Source organism: Barbus barbus (genome assembly GCF_936440315.1).
Source record: "Barbus barbus genome assembly, chromosome: 5".
NCBI lineage: Eukaryota > Metazoa > Chordata > Actinopteri > Cypriniformes > Cyprinidae > Barbus > Barbus barbus.
This window is the reverse complement of record NC_136733.1, coordinates 29,523,940-29,543,549: the sequence shown is the minus strand read 5'-3', so window position 1 is coordinate 29,543,549 and position 19,610 is coordinate 29,523,940. Positions and strand designations below refer to the sequence as shown.

General features: G+C 37.0%; 1 protein-coding gene across 1 annotated transcript in view; it reads right to left on the bottom strand.

Moving 5' to 3' along the window:
- Positions 1–573: 573 nt before the first annotated feature.
- The window catches only part of LOC306870166 (heparan sulfate glucosamine 3-O-sulfotransferase 1-like), a 61,485-nt gene continuing 42,448 nt past the window's right edge, over positions 574–19,610 (bottom strand). Inside the window, exon 2 of the mRNA XM_079417274.1 lies at positions 574–2,194. Within this exon, the coding sequence (XP_079273400.1) occupies positions 1,201–2,112 (912 nt within the window). The 5' untranslated portion in view covers positions 2,113–2,194 and the 3' untranslated portion in view covers positions 574–1,200. The remainder of the gene's footprint in view (positions 2,195–19,610) is intronic.

Genomic DNA, 19,610 nt, shown 5'->3' with positions numbered 1-19,610 from the left:
GTAAATTGTTATTTTTGTTTTCTTTACGCAAAAATAAAAAGTATTCTCATAGCGTTGCAAAACTGAAGTTGAGCCACTGATGCCACATGGACTGTTTTGCCGATGTATTTACTATGTTTCTGGACCTGGGAACATTTCAGTTGCTTTGCTGTCTATGGAGGGTCAGATGGCTCTCCGATTTCATCAAAAATATCTTAATTTGAGTTCTGAACATGAATGAAGGTTTTACGGGTTTGGAACGACATGAGGGTGAGAAATTAATGACAGAATTTTCATTTTTGGGTGAACTATCCCTTTAAAGAAGTGAATACATTTTAAAAAATCTGTATGTTTAAATTAGATGTGGACTATAGATATACCAGTAGCCTAACAACATTAGCCAGAGAAAGATAAACAAAAAGTACTTATTGTCAAAAGGCCTCCTGAAATATTAGAAACATTTAAAGAAGACAGCATAAAGTAATACAGACATTAGCGGAATTAGGCACAGGTATGACAATTTGTTATTGATCGATGTGTTGAAAATGTCAAATATTGTCAGTGTCTTAGATAAATAGATGTGAGATGTTTTATGTACATATATTTATTGAATAGAAAACTGAATTTTGTAGTGCATTAACTTATGACATTATGACATATCTCATTAATTTAAAGAACCAATTAATTAAAAAAATAGACATTTCTATTCAAAAACGAAAATAAAATATTCAAGTACAAATTAGTATATTAAACATGAATTAAATGAGTAGACTACAATAATTACAGCTGACAAAGCAGTATTTTTGTTAAATGCTTCAAGTACCACTGGAAGTAACATTTTAGTTTTTATTGTTCTTATTATATGCAATTCTTGGAGTTTTCACATTCCGTTTTCAGTACCTTGGACATTTCCAATATTTCAATCTCATTCCCTCCATATCTGTTTGAACTGAGCCTTTCAGAGTTAAAAGTGGTCCAGAGAGTTTTTTTTTTTTTAAAGCACATGAAGTCCTGCAGATCTATTCTATTTTCCACAGAAGACAACTGTAGGTGTATCAGTGTTCAGAACAATTTTTGGCGCTAGTCTCTTTGCTTAGCCCTCTTGCAAACTGGTTGCTTCCTTTGACAATATTAGAACATTTTCACAAAATAGGTTTCCAACAGTAGTTTAAATCCCATTCTCAGTCTCTATAAGAGCTGTCAATCATTTTTCGTCTGTCTTTAGCACCAGTCAAACCTCTGTCCCACCATTCTGAAAAAGATTTGATTGGGAACTCGCAGGTAGCGGCAAAGCTTCTGGAAAGCCTCGTTGCTTAGCGGAGCATGGGGTCTTCCTTTAGACTCATCCAGGCACTTGTCGTGTCCCGCAGACAGCATACAATAAAAGCCCTTAGTGATGTTAAAGTAGAAATTGTCTGGCTTTATCCGAGGTGGAAGTTCCAAAAACATCTCCGCCTTCTGCAGCTCAGGGAACGGATTCCTAATAAGTGCCTCTCCATCCACAATGTGCATCTGCTCCCTGGGAAAAAGCTCCAACCATCTGGCAAGGTGCTGGTAGTAAAAGCTCCTCTGAAGGGCCTTGTATTTGGGGTTGATGTGTCCTTGAGACAGCAGCAGCTCTTCGAGTGGTTGGTATGGCTTGTTTTGCTGAATTCGGTTATGGAGGACTTGTGTGTAGTCTGATACAAGTCTCTCTGCAGGGTCACGAATGATCAGCAGCAGTTTCACAGCTGGATTCGTGGCCCATATCCTCTTTGGGGCCAGTGGTGCTGTGAAGTAGCCAGGGGTCTTTTCCACCGTCAGCTGCTCAGGGAGAGTGACGGGCATCTGGGCACGATACCAGTCCAGACCCTTCCAAAAATTTTCATCCAAGTTGAAGTAGTGGATCTCGTTCTTGGCTACTTCCACATCTGGATGGAGGTTGAGCATCTCCAGCAGGGCCCTGGTGCCTCCTTTGCGCACCCCGATGATTATGGCTCCTGGCAGGCGTTGTAAAGCCGAGGCATTGGAGGTTCCAGGAGGGGTTCCTGAAGTCACTGAGGTCAGAGAGGCTCGGAGTTCATGTAGACAAACAAGCAGCTGTGCCTGGAGGAACAGCAGTAGGATCAAAGCCAGGAGGAGCGTCCAAAACATGGCGTCAGTCCGGTCAGGTCAAGGGCGGCACACAAACGAACACGTACAGCTGGAGATCTGGCCGATTTCGTGAAGTAAAGTTCTAAAATAAAACAAGAAAAGAAAGTGCAAGGAAATTAATTATCTTTGAGAGAAAATAAATAGTAACATCCACAGGAAAATATTCATTATTCATAGCATTATCAAGCATTGAAAATCCTGAAATATATCCAATGTTCATTGTGAGGCAACTAATATGACAAATAGATGTAAAACATATGTTAAAACAACAGCAGCAGCAGGGAACGAGTGTACTTCCACAGTGTGATTTAATTAACAGAATTATTAAAACACAGAGAAGAAACACATTACACATTCATGAATAGTGCCTTAAATTTACTCATCCCAATCCCATTCCCGTCTCACTGCTGTCCTCTAGTGCTCACTATTGGAGCAATCCTTAATAATGAGTCACACACTGGAGTTAATAGATATATTATAGCTAAAATATCATTGTTAGCTCAAATCCATTAAATGATATTAACAGATACAACTTTTGATTTTAGTAAATCTTGAAATTAACATTAATATTAATAAACACTTTAGAAGTATATTGTAGCTGTAGAAGTATCATTACTTGTTCATGTCAAAATTAACTAATAGAAACATATTGTAAAGTGATACTGATTTATCGAGTACCTCCCTTGTGAAAAATAAATATGCTAAAATGTATTTGAAATACATTTATTTCGTGCTAAGTATACTACAAATACATTTACAAATGTATGCACTTAATAAAAATACCCTGCAATTGTACTTTTGGTATACTAAACTGGAACAACTAATTTTGTACTTAATGCACTTTAATTGTGTGGAAGTAGTGCTGAAGTCCAACTAAAGATATACAAAGTATATTTGATTGTGTTAAAGTGGAACTATTCCAAGTATACCTCAGGTACACTTTTGAATATTTTGCATTTAAAGACTGAAATCATACAATCATACAAGATCACAATCCTCATCAGTAGTGACATTAAAAAACATTTTAGGCTTAATATTAAGAAATATGCATTGTGCACAAGTAGTACTCCAAATAAAGTTTAATTATAATTGTTATATCAGTAAGCCTGTCAGTAAATATGTTAATAGATTGGAACGAAACTTAGTATGGAATGAATGTATTTGGAATATATTTCTTTTATACTAGGGCTAATTACTTCACAAGTGGGTGAAAAATACTGATAATGAAAACTGTAAAAATGTAAAAGTAAGATAGAAAGGTGAAATTATCCTCAGGATCTAATAAGGAATGGTTGTGAGTTCTGACATTTAAAAGTATTTTGCAGAATTTGCTATTTCATTGATTGCAACTCTCACATTAGTTGACAGTTTATTAGGCTTTTTACAGAGTTTTATTCTTCAGATTGAAAACAAAGATATGCAGTTGTCATCACAGCTACAAAAACTGATGCAGTGGTTAAATATATGTCTTTTTAGTGCAGGTTCCACAGAAAAATTGAATAGTTATAATCTTCAGAACTCTTTAAAATTTTTCTTAGAATAACAAATAGAAAATAACTCACAATTGAGTCTAAACATCATTTAAAAAGTGGTTGTTGATAGCAGAACATCCGGGTCTGTTTTTTTCCATACTATGAAAGCGAATAGTGACCACGGCTGTCATGCATGATTTTTCAACCTAAATTTCACTGTCTTCCTCACACAAACTTATCAAATGGCTTCAAAATACTTGGAATGAAGTGTGCAAATTATATAGACTGTTTTTATGATCCTTTCATGTTGCTTCTTTGTCCTTTTGGAGTTTGACAACCTCTGGTCCACTTTCATTGTATGGAAGTTATGAACTTCGGGCAAACTCCTTTCGCGTTCAGTGGGAAATAAGAAAGCCATGCTTCTCATATACAGGTCCTTTTCAAAAAATTAGCATATTGTGATAAAGTTCATTATTTTCTGTAATGTACTGATAAACATTAGACTTTCATATATTTTAGATTCATTACAACACAACTGAAGTAGTTCAAGCCTTTTATTGTTTTAATATTGATGATTTTGGCATACAGCTCATGAAAACCCAAAATTCCTATCTCAAAAAATTAGCATATTTCATCCGACCAATAAAAGAAAAGTGTTTTTAATACAAAAAAAGTCAACCTTCAAATAATTATGCTCAGTTATGCACTCAATACTTGGTCGGGAATCCTTTTGCAGAAATGACTGCTTCAATGCGGCGTGGCATGGAGGCAATCAGCCTGTGGCACTGCTGAGGTGTTATGGAGGCCCAGGATGCTTCGATAGCGGCCTTAAGCTCATCCAGAGTGTTGGGTCTTGCGTCTCTCAACTTTCTCTTCTCAATATCCCACAGATTCTCTATGGGGTTCAGGTCAGGAGAGTTGGCAGGCCAATTGAGCACAGTAATACCATGGTCAGTAAACCATTTACCAGTGGTTTTGGCACTGTGAGCAGGTGCCAGGTCGTGCTGAAAAATGAAATCTTCATCTCCATAAAGCTTTTCAGCAGATGGAAGCATGAAGTGCTCCAAAATCTCCTGATAGCTAGCTGCATTGACCCTGCCCTTGATAAAACACAGTGGACCAACACCAGCAGCTGACATGGCACCCCAGACCATCACTGACTGTGGGTACTTGACACTGGACTTCAGGCATTTTGGCATTTCCCTCTCCCCAGTCTTCCTCCAGACTCTGGCACCTTGATTTCCGAATGACATGCAAAATTTGCTTTCATCCAAAAAAAGTACTTTGGACCACTGAGCAACAGTCCAGTGCTGCTTCTCTGTAGCCCAGGTCAGGCGCTTCTGCCGCTGTTTCTGGTTCAAAAGTGGCTTGACCTGGGGAATGCGGCACCTGTAGCCCATTTCCTGCACACGCCTGTACACGGTGGCTCTGGATGTTTCTACTCCAGACTCAGTCCACTGCTTCCGCAGGTCCCCCAAGGTCTGGAATCGGTCCTTCTCCACAATCTTCCTCAGGGTCCGGTCACCTCTTCTCGTTGTGCTGCGTTTTCTGCCACACTTTTTCCTTCCCACAGACTTCCCACTGAGGTGCCTTGATACAGCACTCTGGGAACAGCCTATTCGTTCAGAAATTTCTTTCTGTGTCTTACCCTCTTGCTTGAGGGTGTCCATGATGGCCTTCTGGACAGCAGTCAGGTCGGCAGTCTTACCCATGATTGCGGTTTTGAGTAATGAACCAGGCTGGGAGTTTTTAAAAGCCTCAGGAATCTTTTGCAGGTGTTTACAGTTAATTAGTTGATTCAGATGATTAGGTTAATAGCTCGTTTAGAGAACCTTTTCATGATATGCTAATTTTTTGAGATAGGAATTTTGGGTTTTCATGAGCTGTATGCCAAAATCATCAATATTAAAACAATAAAAGGCTTGAACTACTTCAGTTGTGTTGTAATGAATCTAAAATATATGAAAGTCTAATGTTTATCAGTACATTACAGAAAATAATGAACTTTATCACAATATGCAAATTTTTTGAAAAGGACCTGTACATGGATCTAACGTGAAAACTGTAAATTCAGCTTTTAATGTTGTGTCTTCTTTTCTAAAATCTTTGTAAAAATTATTTTATTGTTATTTATCTATTAATATTAATTAATGTGTTTATTATTATTATTTATTTTATTTATTTATTGAGTCTACCAAGTGGTGGGATGGGTTGGGGTGGGTTTTAAATTTGTACAGCTGCTTTTTGTTTTATGCTACTGTTCCACAAAATAAAACTTAATAAACAGTTGTTAACAAAAAGAAAATAAGAAAGCCATGCATGTTTGGAACAGCGTAGAATTTTCAGAATTTTCATCCTTGAAAGAAAGTGAAAATAGCTAAAGGATCTGATAACGGATGCAAGTGGCTGATCAGGACAGATGGCCACATCATTTCTGACCTCTATCTCCTTTAAAATGATTTATATTATTATTATGTTTAGTCACCTCACAGTTGTGATGTTATTGTACCCTGCTGCTGCCGGAGTCACGGGCTATTAATTTGCTCCTCATCTAGTTTTGAGCAGTCAGCCTTTGCAAACGAACTGTGGTGTTGCTCTGTAAGTTGTATAATTACACAGTTGGGAGTAAGTGTCGGGCCCTGTGGTCTTGCCACTCCTGCTTCGGCGTCAGCGTCATCATTACTGCTAAGCATCATCAACTCTGCCATTACAGACCCGAGTGTCTGTCTAATGTCTCCCACTTTATTCCCTCATCTCACAGCTTTAATCCTCAGAATGTGCTGCTCCTGTTCCTTGGGTTATGTTGTCTGTCGGTGGTGACAAATGTAGTCACATAACATAAGAAAAGAATACATTTACCAGGAGATTTTCAGTATTGCTGTCTTTATAGTGCTATTTTCCGGACTGTGCTGCATGCATGAACCATGAGCCATGGGGTATTAGTGTTTTTCAAAAACAGAGCAAAAAGCTGTGTGTCTGTTTTGAGTTTTTGCGATATGTGATATTAGTTTTTGTTCCAGGTGACCGGCAAAATGGTCACATTCTTTTTCAAAGAAACCTCTTATGCTCACCAAGGCTGCGTTTATTTTGATCAACAGTATGGCAAGAATAGTAATATTGTGAAATATTAGCACAAATTAAAATAACTGTTTTGTATTTTAATATATATATATATATATATATATGTAATTTATTCCTGTGCTAGCAAAGCTGAACTTTTCTGCAGTCATTACTACAGTCTTCAGTGTCACATGATCCTTCAGAAATCATTCTAATATGGTAATCTGATGCTCAAGACAAAACTATTTTTTCAGTATTATTCTGAAAAAATAATACTGAAAAAAAATAATACCCCGGGGGGGGGTTAGATGTGACAGAAGGTTGATGGGTAATAATGATGTGAAAGTGATGGGTGAGTTGTTTGTTCTGTTTTCACTAGTTTGACCCATTTAGGATATGTGGACTGTTTGTGACCATGATGGGGGCTTTATCAGATTAACATGATAACCATGGTGACTTGGAGACACTGCTTCCTCTGGTGTTTTATGATCGCTGCCCCCCTTGCCTCAAAGGAGAAAACAAGGAGTGATCTTCATTCTCCATCTTATGAGAATACATAAGTATTCTATGAGTTGGCAATTTCTTATCAGTTCTAGTGCTGTCAAATGATTAATCACGATTCATCGCATTCAAAATAAAAGTTTTTGTTTACATAAAATGCAAAATGTGTGTGTACTGTGTATATTTATTATGTATATATAAATACACACACATGCATGTATATATTTAAGAAAAATATGTTATATATTTAAAAAAATATTTATAAACAATATATATAAATATGAATATACATATATGTAAATACATGTAAATATTTTCCAAATATATACAGTACATGCATGTGTGTGTGTTTATATATGCATATATATGTTTATATATGTATTTATATATGCATATAATAAATAAACACAGTACGCTCACATATATTATGTAGACAAAAACTTTTATTTTGGATGCGATTAATCGTGATTAATCGTTTGATAACTTGTACGAAAATTTATGATTTTTATTCTAAACTTCATTGTGAAGGGCCATCCCTAAACTTAACCATCAGGGGGCTTGAGCAGTACAAAAATGTACAAATGAGATTATACAAATTCATATGAATTTGCAACCAGCTCATCAAATCGTAAAATACTTGCAAATTGTTGTGAGACCAGGTTGGCAAACCTCTCCTGATAGACACAAATCGTCTTATAGGGATCTATAGTGTGTGCTTCATCTTTATCAGAGACTCACAGACCTACTGATTGAGACAGACTTTCAGTTTGTTTACTCTCAAGCAAACAACTCTCCTTATTTCTCTCTATCTCTCTCTCTCACACACACACACACGCACACAAATTCTGTAGCTGAGAACAAAAAAACACATCTCTAATATACACACCCTCCACTGTCACCTCACACTGTGCAGTATAATCCTCTTTCCTGAATGCCATTGCACACCAAAAGAAAGCCCAGTGACGCACACACACACAAACAGACACAAACCTCTGTAGATTTTCTTACACATTTTTGCATTTAGGCTCCTCAGCTTAGTGCAAACTTAGTCTCGCTTCTGTTTCCAGCGTGCAATAATCCTGCACGCGGCCGTATGCCCCAGCAGAATCACTTGTAAATACACAAGACAAGCGCACACACTCATGCAGATGCGAATATAAATACATGCACGCAGTACAAAAGTGTTGGCCTCTAGTAAAAGACAAAAAGAGGACCTGTGGGGAATGAGATCAAAGGACTTTCTATCACGTATTAGCATTTTATTTCAGTTCCCGATCTGACTGGATTTTTCAGAGCTCAGTGGCATCAATGCATTTAGTCACCTTTCTTTGGTGTATCTAAGAAAATAATCTACTTTTTTTTTTTGTTGTAAGCAAGAAAACTAAAGGTGTGTTGTGTTCAGAAGTGATCGTTTTTGTGCTCTCCAAAGGCTTTTTTTTCAGTAGGATTGAAGTGTTTAAGGGATGAAAATAACTCTGACCACACTTTTTTTGTTATCTTACCATACTCCTATGGCTCTATGTATTAGTTAATAATAAAACTGAAATAGATCTGATTGCCAGTTTGACAGTTTAAAACATTTTAGAGTGTATGATCAGTTATTAAATTAAACATTTTACTTCAGCTCCTTTCTGTAAAAAAAATCCTGTTAAACTTGGCTGCCAAAAATTTGCCATTATATAAAAATACTTATACAATGTTTCAGGTATTATGAGATGGCATATTGGTCCCTGTTTATTTTATAAATTCGAATTTCATTATAGTGTTAATATAATACCAAAAATCAGCTTTTTACCTCATAATAAAGCTGAAAATAAAGGTGGTGCAATAGAAGGCCAGTAGTTGTACAGTACAGTATATACAGTAGTCAACATTTGAAGTGGATCAAAAAAGTTCATCAAAGTTGTCCTAAGACAAGAACACATTTTGGTTTTTGATGCACTTCAGATGTTGACTAGATGGCGCAAAGTGTCACACACAAAGACATAACACCATCAAGGTAATACACATGGCATTAGAACAGAAGAGAATATGAAAAAATAGATACAAATATCTATTTTTAAAGATAGGATATCCATTTTTATAGATCTAAAATATAATGTATTTATATTGATCTAAACATAATGTGATATAAAACACTAAATGTACATTACTGATATTGGAATGTCTTTTTACTGTTCTTCACCATCAATTATATGGCAATTAATAGTTTTTACTTGCAAAGAAGGATCACAGTATTTTACAGTAAAATGTTATACAGTGTTATGTTAAACCGTTTACAGTTTTTCAGAGTTTTCATATATGGTAAAGTAACTTACAGATCTTCACAGCTTTGTGTTTACAGAAACAGAGCATGTTTGCAGGTGCTATTGGTTTAATATTTTTGTCACGTTACAGCTGTCTTCAAATGAACACTTTTGAATTTCTGAGTTCTTTTTCTCAGGGGTAAAAAAAAAAAAAAAACCTGGGAAACATCACTTTTTTTAATTAGTTTAGTGAAAAAGCTCCTAAATCAGATGTCTGAGATTTAGCAATATTTTTTTTTAGCCATTTGTTAAAAATGCAAACATTTCAGAAGATGTATGTTAAGCATGTGGCTGTGTATTGTAAACATGAGAAGATTTGTGTGTTTTAGGTGATTCAGCAGCTAATTTGTCTCTCGCTGACAAATGTGCGTAAAGATTCACCAGTCAGGGAAAAGCCAAACGACTTTCAAGATTTTGCCAAGATTTCCTCCTCTTCCTCTTAAGTGAATGCAAATGGAGAATGAATGAGAGGATTAAACAGTGTCTGAGAGGATGCGATTGTCTCTGTCGCTGGACTGAAAGAAAAATGTGCAGAAAGTGTCCCTTTGGATGCTTCTGAAAGATCTCATTCAATCTGTCCAATAGACACTGACCTTCAGTAAATCTGCTCAGTTTTTAGCACATGGACGCCCCGCTAAGCCTCAAATTAGTCTCTTCATGAACCTCCCCGCACCCCACCAGTCTCTCACTCTTCCTCACTTCCATCTCTCTCCATCCCTGATCCCTCCCTCCTCTCCCTCGTTCTCGCTCTCATTTGCACTTTAAGATCTGGGTCAATCGAATCACACACTCTACAGCCCTCTCTAGTCTGCATGTTCCTCGCATAGATAATGAGGAGTGTGTGTAAGTGGGGGGGGGGGGGGGGGCATCATAGTGTTTGGGTGGAATATGGGTTGGAGTTGGGGGGTGTCTGGTACCAGCAGAGGGGAGGGGAATATATGATGGGGCTTCACTCTAATTAAAGAGGTTGTTGGCTTGGAGAACATGGCAACATTATTGGCATGAAAATGTGTCTGCGTCTTGTCAGGTTTAGCAGCTACTTCGTGACTAGCACTCTTCTCGTACAGCATGTGATATGAAAATTCAGCATGTGGAGGAAAGTAAAGAGAGCAAAAGTTAAAAAGAGGATGATGGAGAAATAATAGACTGATATATGTGTTCATTTACAGTCATGTCTGGCTTTGATTGTTGTCAAGAAATCATATAGATTGTGTCTAGTGTTGTTCATTTTGTATAGTCATAATGCCCTGTGGGTTGCCATTCTTATGGGTTCTCTCAGGAATTTCTAAAAGTTTCAGAATAACTGTTTTAAAATGTAGTTTTTGTTTACTTTTTTTCAAATAAATGCTGTTATTTTGAACTTTCTGTTCATCAGCACAATTCTATGACTAATGTACCACAGCAGCACATCTTTTAATAATAATAATAATAAGAAAGGTTTTATGAACTCGAAATCAGAATATTAGAATGATTTCTCAAGAATCATGTGACAGAATACTAACGGCTGCTGAACAGCTTTGCAATCACATGACAAAATAACATTTTTAAATTTATGAAAATGCAAAGCAGTTGTATTAAATCGTAGCAACATTACACGCTTACTGTATTTTTGATCAAATTGGTGAGCACGAGATGATTTGCATGAACATAAAAAAACCATGCCAGCCCCAAAATTTCACACAGCAGTGTATGTACTTGACAAATCATTGTAGTCCTAACGTTAGCAATTTGCATCTTAAAAGCACACAAAAATGCTCTTCTTAATATCCAACAGAATGATTTCTAACAATATTATCTCACGAAAAGAGCAGGCGGTTTTCTAGTCATTTCTGTGGTAAACATTATTGAAGAAACAAAAGGTTAATATACATTTTGATGCTGTTGTGTGCTTTTAAATCTTTCTATAAGAGTTGCAACATAAGTACAAACAGCAATAGGATTGTGCTTGATGGATCTTAGCTTTAGCAGCAACCTGTTAGCAACTTTCATTCTAAAACCACACTCCAAAAATTCCAGAGGTGAATAAGCTTTCTTGGTTAGCAATGATCGCTTATGATTATGATAATTCATGTAGCCAGTAAATGTTTGTTCTTTCTCCCTCCTTTTCTCTCTCTGCCGTGTGATTTTGATAGTTCAAAGGCTGTTGACTGAATTATGTATTATCATTAGGCATTTCAAATATATTAAGCAAAATCATTGCTATGAGCCAACAGCCTTTGAGCTATCAAACTGTAATTTTCCAATTCGGTATGACAAGCAAATCATTCAGTGATAAGCAGTTTGGACTGTGCCACAGGGGGCAAGAGATTGGGTTAGTAGTTCATGTCAAGTGACTTGTGTTTGCCTTTCATTACAGGGGAAAGAATCAATTTATTTCCTGTCTCTGTGTGTGTGTGGGGGGGGGGGGGGGGGTGATATCAATATGGCAGATTTGGAGGGAAGGGGTAAACATTGAGAGGCAGTGGTCACGTCAGCGGTAATCTGTCTCTCTGTAGGGGTGGGTGGGCAGATGGAGGTTAGACGGTTCTGCTCAATACAACTAACTAATTGAGCATGCAGACCTGACAGCTACTGCAGGGGCACGGCAGGCATGAGGGCTGAAATGACACATTTAGTATGATTTCGTGTTGTATAGTGAAAGAAAATCAATGAAAGAAAAGGGAAAGAGGAAATGAGATGAAATCAACAACATAACACCATGTTCTGTGCTGTATGCACTAATGCTGATCAAAAGTTTGAGGTTTTTACAATTTTTGAAAGGAGTCTCGGTAACACTTTAGAATAGGGAACACTTATTCACTATTAACTAAAACTTTCCCCTCAATAAATTCCTCATTTGTTGCCTCAAGGTAGTTGTTAAGTTTAGGCATTGGGTAGGATTAGGGATGTAGAATAAGGTCATGTAGAATAAGGCATTAATATGTGCTTAATTAGTACTAATAAATGGCTAATAATAGTAATATGCATGCTACCAAGGCTCCACTTATTTGATCAAAATACAGTAAAGACAGTAATTGTAAGGGAACTGTTGTGTGTGTGTCATGTGTTCCTGCCTCTTGTGCCCATATTTGGTTTGTTTCCTGTTCTCGTTTCATGTAATCAGTAGTTTATTTGGTTCCAGGTGTGTTTGAGTTAATTTACCTGTGTATTTATAGTCCTGTCTGTGTTGTGCCATTTTGTCTGGTCTACTCGTTACTCCCCGGTGTTCCTGTCAGTGTCTGCCTTGCCTTGTCCTGCCCTGATGTCCTAGTAAAGTATGTTTTTGAGTTACATCCTCGTTTCCGTGTTTCCTGTGTCCTCCCTGCTGTGTGCACCGTGACAGTAATATTGTAAAATGTTATTACAATTTAAATAACTTTAAATTGTACATAACGTTTTTAGTATATTTAACATTTAATTAGCATACATTTAAACATTAAACATTTTCAGCAGCCATTACTTCAGTGTAGCATGATGTTACAGAAACCTTTTTTTCTTACTAATGTTGAAAACAAATTTGCTGCTTAATACTTTTGTGGACATTGTGGCACCTTCTTATTTATTTGTTCATATAAAAAAAAATACAAAAATATTTGAAATATAAATAATTTGTAAAAATGCGAAAGTTTTCACGGTCACTTTTAATGAATTGAATGCATTCTTGCTGAAGAGAAAGATTTATTTCTTTCAAAAACAAAACAAAATAAATTACTGACCCCAAACTTCTGAATAGTAGTGTGCACATGCTACTAGAATATGCAGTAATACAACATTTTCTTGTCATTTAATTTCAGTTTAAGCATGTCATCAACTATACCGTTTTACTTCAAGTTTTATTAGAGTGTGCTCATAGTTAAAGGGCTTGACCTAGAAAGTTTAAACTAGAGCTGAACGAGAGAAAGATGTGGAACTTTTTCCTGACATCCTTGCAGATAATGCAATATGCTAATACTTATAAAAGTGAAAAAAGACAATTCTGTCATCATTTACACACCCTAAATGTCATTCCAAAAGTAAACTAACTTTAATGACTTTCTTTCTTCTGCAGAACACAAAAGAAGAAAGTTCAAAGAGTTTTGGTAACCAATGATTTCTACTGTAATGACTTTTCTCAAATTCTTTTTCTTTTTTGCTCCACAGATTAAACAAAGTGATACAGGTTTGGAATGACATGATGGTGAGTAAATGATGACAGAATGTAAAATTTTGGGTGAATTATCCCTTTAAATGTAAAATGTAGTCGTATAGACTATTTTTTTTTTGTGATTCTTTTTCTTTTTTTTCATCACCATTTCCTTGTATAGAGCAGATCACATGAGACAATGTTTTTTTTTCAGGTCCATGTAAAAACAATCTTTTAGGGTAAGTAAATGACAGAATGTTTGGTGGAACTAATAATTTCAGAAATAACAGTGAATTCTTTCATTTTACAGTGGGTATGAAATGCATTAGCCAGCAACATCGTGTTGGCTGTGAGGCGTATCTACAGTCTACAGCTAGGGGTGATTCTCACACTCTCTAGTTTTAATCCACTTGTCTGGCGAATCCCATAATGGACAGATAGATAGGGAGTGTTTCTACAAAACAAACAGCGAGAGGGTGAGAATGAACTTGAGCCAAAAAAGTGTTTTTCCAGATTTGTCTTTGCAATTGGCAATTAATCCCTGGAAAGGAAAATGTTGTTTAGAGGCCAGATGAATGGAACTGTCAGTCTCAGAGCAGGTGGTTGTGCGTCTGCGTGCGAGCTTGCTGTCTTTCAGCCGCGCTGAAATCTCAGAAGTAACGTCTTTGGTTCTGCTCTTTGTCTCGCCTTGTGCTCGCGGTTCCACGCCAGGTTGTTGCTTTTGATTCGTCCTCAAATCCCCTCACATTCAAAGAACAGTAGAAAAACATCTTTGTAATTCTTTAAATGCTCACATACTGAAAGGGCCTTGAGCTCACAGCTATATCCTTCGCTTATGGATACGCATGCAGTGAATGGATGTGTTGTGCACGGAGGGTTTTTTTGCATCGCTGCCTGCGTTTTTATTTTTCTATATTGTGAGGGAACAGTTGTGTGTGTTTGTGTGTGTGTGTGTTTGTGTGTTTGTGTGTGTGTGTGTGTGTGTGTGTGTGTGTGTGTGTGTGTGTGTGTGTGTGTGTGTGTGTGTGTGTGTGTGTGTGTGTGTGTGTGTGTGTGTGTGTGTGTGTGTGTGTGTGTGTGTGTGTGTGTGTGTGTGTGTGTGTGTGTGTGTGTGTGTGTGTGTGTGTGTGTGTGTGTGTGTGTGTGTGTGTGTGTGTGTGTGTGTGTGTGTGTGTGTGTGTACACGTACACACAAGAAAGGGGTCCCGTCAGGCCCTGCTGTGTAATGCCAGGCAGTTCTGTACTTTGTGGAACATTTGGGATGCAGAAGAAGATGTTATTTTTCTTGTTTTGCAGTGTGTTGGTTGTTCATGCATATGTAGGGGAGTAGAGACCTCCACTATACTGTGGTGAGTAGGGATGATCTAATGCATAATTCTGTATAAGCATATACCAAGGCGCGCTCAAAGATATAGTTGAATTAGCTTTGCTTTTCCAGATACATGTATGTTTTGCCATGCTTTTGTCCCATAGGAAAGAAACGAGATCTATTTGATGTCTTAGTTACAGTATTTCTTCTAGACAGTGATGAGATTAATTGGAATGCGAATGAAGATTTTACCCCAGACAAAAGACTTATAACACCACATGTGTCTCCTCTAGAGTTTTAAAAGTTTAAAGTTTTCCAAGACTGTATTATACGAGCTATACCATATTATTCTGTTTGTGGAGGGACTACTTGAATCAATTTTGCTACAATAACTGAAAATGAGCAGGGGATTTATAGTTCCAAGCATGCTTTGCATGGGACTGGATCAGGAGAGTAAATTAGGTCTGGGAATTGCCATAGACCTTCTAAGTTCTAACCAAAAGTTACTCATCTCTCTAAAAAAGCTGTTTTTGATTGGTCAGTCGCAACATTCAGAATTAAAAAGTTTCTTAATAAAGACTGTTGTCCACAGCAATGCTGTACTGTATAACTGACTGCTCATCTGGGAAATATAATTTTCTGCTGTGGTTGTGTTCTGTCTCTATAAGTAAATTGCATTACAGTTTAACACAATTCAAACTCAAAGTATCAAAGCTGATACTCAAATGAGGCATAACTCTACGTCTCCTGAGCTATGAAAGAGCAACCTCTGAGCAATAACGTTTTCCTCGGGGATGTTCTCGGGCCTGCCGTAATGCGTTGTGTGGTTACGTGTTTTGCTGTGTTGTATGGTTTCGTTTTTTCATAATTCTTTTGTTGTAGTTCATTTGTGAGGCTATAGGGGAGAGCATTGCGTGAAGGGTGGTCAGCAGAAGAGCAGTAGCCTGTCATCTTTATGGACTAAAGCTGTCAACACTAATGAGCCAAGAAACAAACCGAAAAGACTCCCCTGTACACAAGCACACACACGCACATGCATATAAACACACAGACACACACACACACAAATCCCTGTCTGCTTATCCAAGGATAAGCCAATCTAATATTACTAGGATCAACTAGTTTGTTTTTATGACTTTATAGGGATTTTTCCTTGAAAACAGAGTGGTTTTGTCTAGAGTACAGTCCCTGTGACGTACATAATGACCTATGTGCTAGAGTGTAACCTTCACACTCATCTGCTCACATTACTGTAAGATGAGTGAAGCAGGGACATTAATTGCATATCAGCAGGTCACAACTGCAAACAAATGCTTAAAAGTTGGATAAAAATTGCAAAAGTTGGATAACAAATATGAAAGGCAAAAATGCTAGGCAGACTTGCAACAGGTTCCCACAGTCAAGTTAGGTGATATGATATATACATGTCTCTTTCTGGTCATGTTCCATGCTAAATAATCTAGTGTTCAATGTATTTTGACGTTTTAAAATGAGTCGACTGATATAAACATGTACATGGTGTACATCTTTCTGTATGAAAAGGGAACCGCACAGCAGATTTGACCATCTGTCAATCAATGGGGTTTCCAAGCTGTCCAGTTTAGACTTGGCCCTGTCAGTTATATATTGTAGTCCTAGTCCTAGTGTGTGGGTATGTGTTTGTTTTGGTGTACTACATGGTTTCTGTGTGAGTTACGATAGTCTAATGTCTGGGTAGGTGAGTCATTGACAGATAAATGACCCACCACAGTCATTTAGTTATCCATGAACAAAGTCTGATAAACACTATGTGTCAGCTTACTGTATAGAGTATCTTTTTTTATCTTTTAACGTATACAGAGAAGTTATTACAATTACAAAGACCTGTATGTATAGTATACTTTATGTAGAGAGAGAGAGGTAGATTTATAGAGAGAGAGAGAGAGAGTGTGTGTGTTTGTATACGTGTTTATGTATGTGTGTGTGTATATAACAAAATATGTATAAAAGTATATTAAATCTAGACTAAAGTGCAAAACTGTAGGGTGCAATAATAGAATAGGTGTTTGCTAAAATTAGACACATCACAGGACATTAAGGCAGTTCAAGTTATTCAGTGGCCTGTATTTTTATGTCTCACAGGCTTATTTAAAATAAAATATGGTGTTGACTGGGTCCATTTGGCTTATTCTGCTTTTTATTTCTTTTCTGCATTTTACAGATGTTCAGATTATGTTGTCCTCTATTGCCCGTGCAATGTGCTTATAATTTATTAATCTCTATTTTGAATGCATTTAAAATTGAAATGCTGTAAGCAAGACTAGTTATTAACACTAATCTCATTCAGCCATATTTAATATATTTTTTGTCTAACAATACAGTGTTCAATTTCGGTTCCATATTCTAGATGTGCATGTTGGGATGAAAGCAGACCACCCACATCTGAGTCTTTTGTTTCAGGTAATCGTACTGATGTAATGCTTTGGAGTGAACTTGTTTGATCTTGTTCTTAACTAAACTTTTTAAACAGATATACAGCATATAGGCAACCTTTTTCGTCTCGTCTCTCTCTGCTTTTTTATGTATGGTTGATGGCACTTAGTAGAGCAGTTCTGCACTCATAAAATATGATATGTATTATTCACGTCTTCCTCTATCACTAATGCTCCAACATTTTATGCCCCCATGAAGTCATGCTAGCTCAGAGGTGACAGAGCTTCATCTAATCCAGATCCATCTGTTTTTAGGGCCCAAGCCAGTAAGGCGCAGGGCCCTATTGTTCTTCTAAGGATTATTAGGGCCCAAGCCAGTAAGGCGCAGGGCCCTATTGTTCTTCTAAGGATTATTATTATTTTTTTTTTTTTTTTTTTTTTTTTTTTTTTTTTTTTATTTCAATCATCCGGGCACTTTTGGGGGCCTTAACGTGCCCGAAAACTCTCGAAAATTGGCACGCACGTTGGAACCTGCGGCCATTAGGACGCCGCTGAGGCTGGGACCCGGGCGTGGCACAGGGGCTCTACGGCGCCCCCTGGAAAATTGTCAGAAAGCTTGATGTATAGCTCACACATACTTGCACGTATTCATATGAAACTCGGTACACATATAGAACTCATTGAGCCGAACAACTTCCGCGCAGCATGTCATAGGCTCCGCCCAACAGGAAGTCGGCTATTCAGGGCTGTTTAAAAAGCGCATGCTCTGGAATTTGATATACTCCTCTGAGGATTTCCATACGATTGCCACCAAACTAGGTGAACATGATCTCAAGACATTGGGGACGCTAAATTGCGAAGATATTTTTGATATGTCGAACGGTTTGCCCGTGGCGAGGCGATGAAGTTATGGCGAAAAATGAGACCCAGGAAATGCCTAATAACGTCCACATACATTGTATGATGTATATCAAACTTCAGTGATTTGTTCGTTGTATGATGCCGATCGGATAGATGTGACTATTATGACTGAAAGTTATAGCGCCACCAACTGGCTGCAGGAAGTGTGTCGTTTTCAAAATGCTTTGAATTCAGCATCTTCTTTTACCTCGATTTGCTTCAAACTTCACCAGAATAATGTCAAAACACGGCCGATGTAAAACTGTGAAGGGAATATTGATATCTAAAATTATGTTGCCATGGCAACGTGTCAAAGTTGAAAATTCGTTTCTGGTGATTTTGAGGCAGATAACATGTTTAGAATGTCATGAAACTCAACACACATATCAGTATTAATGATAGTTAGACACTGGAAAAAGCTCATAAACGGGCGTGGAAGAGACACTCTATAGCGCCACCTTTTGTCAAAAATGAGGGGGTTAGTTTTAGCTACAGACACCAAACTCGGTACATAAATTGTTCTTATTAATCCGGACAATTTTCTAATTTACAGTCATTAGCTACGACCAACAGGAAGTCGGCTATATTTATTTTAATGTGGGTTTTTTTTAAAAACGGGCTGTAAACAAATTAATACTCCTCCAAGCAGAAACACGGAAATCACACCAAACATTTTTTATCATGATGCCAAAATACTGAAGATGCTAAATTGCGGACGGATTTAGGATATCTTGAACGATGATTTAATGGCAATTTATTAAAGTTACAGTAAAAAAGATAATTTTTTTTTTTTTTTATCTTTTAAGAGCAGCTTCCAAACACTTCATAAAAAATTACATACACAGAACAATACAGTCTGAGGATATGTGATTAATTTCATGAATTTACAATACACTATGCTTAGGAGAAAATTTAAAAACTATCAGAGAGCTCTTAGACTGCTTCTGAGTGAGAGATCCCTGTCAGCCTGCAGCTGAGTGAGGGGTGGGGTGGGGTGTGAGTGACTGTGTGAGTGACTGTGTGGATTGAGGAGCTGGGTGAGAGAGAGAAAGAGAGAGAGGGTCTGTTTTTTAAAATCTTTAAAAAATGCTTATAAATCATTAAATAAGGTCTCAATTCTTAACATTAGGAAATGCATTAATTAACGTGAACTAACAATGAAAAATATATTTTTACATCATGTTAATTCTTCCATGATAGTATGAACTAACAAAGAACAATTTTTTTAAAGCATTTATTAATCTTTTTAATGTTAGAAAAATAGTCATGTTCAAAAGATAAACTTTCAAATGTAATAATATATTAACACATTTTGGAATTAATATTGATCAACATTAAATGGTATATAATTATTAATGTTTATATATATATAATGATAGCTACAGACACCAAACTCGGTACATAAATTGTTCTTATTAATCCGGACAACTTTCTAAT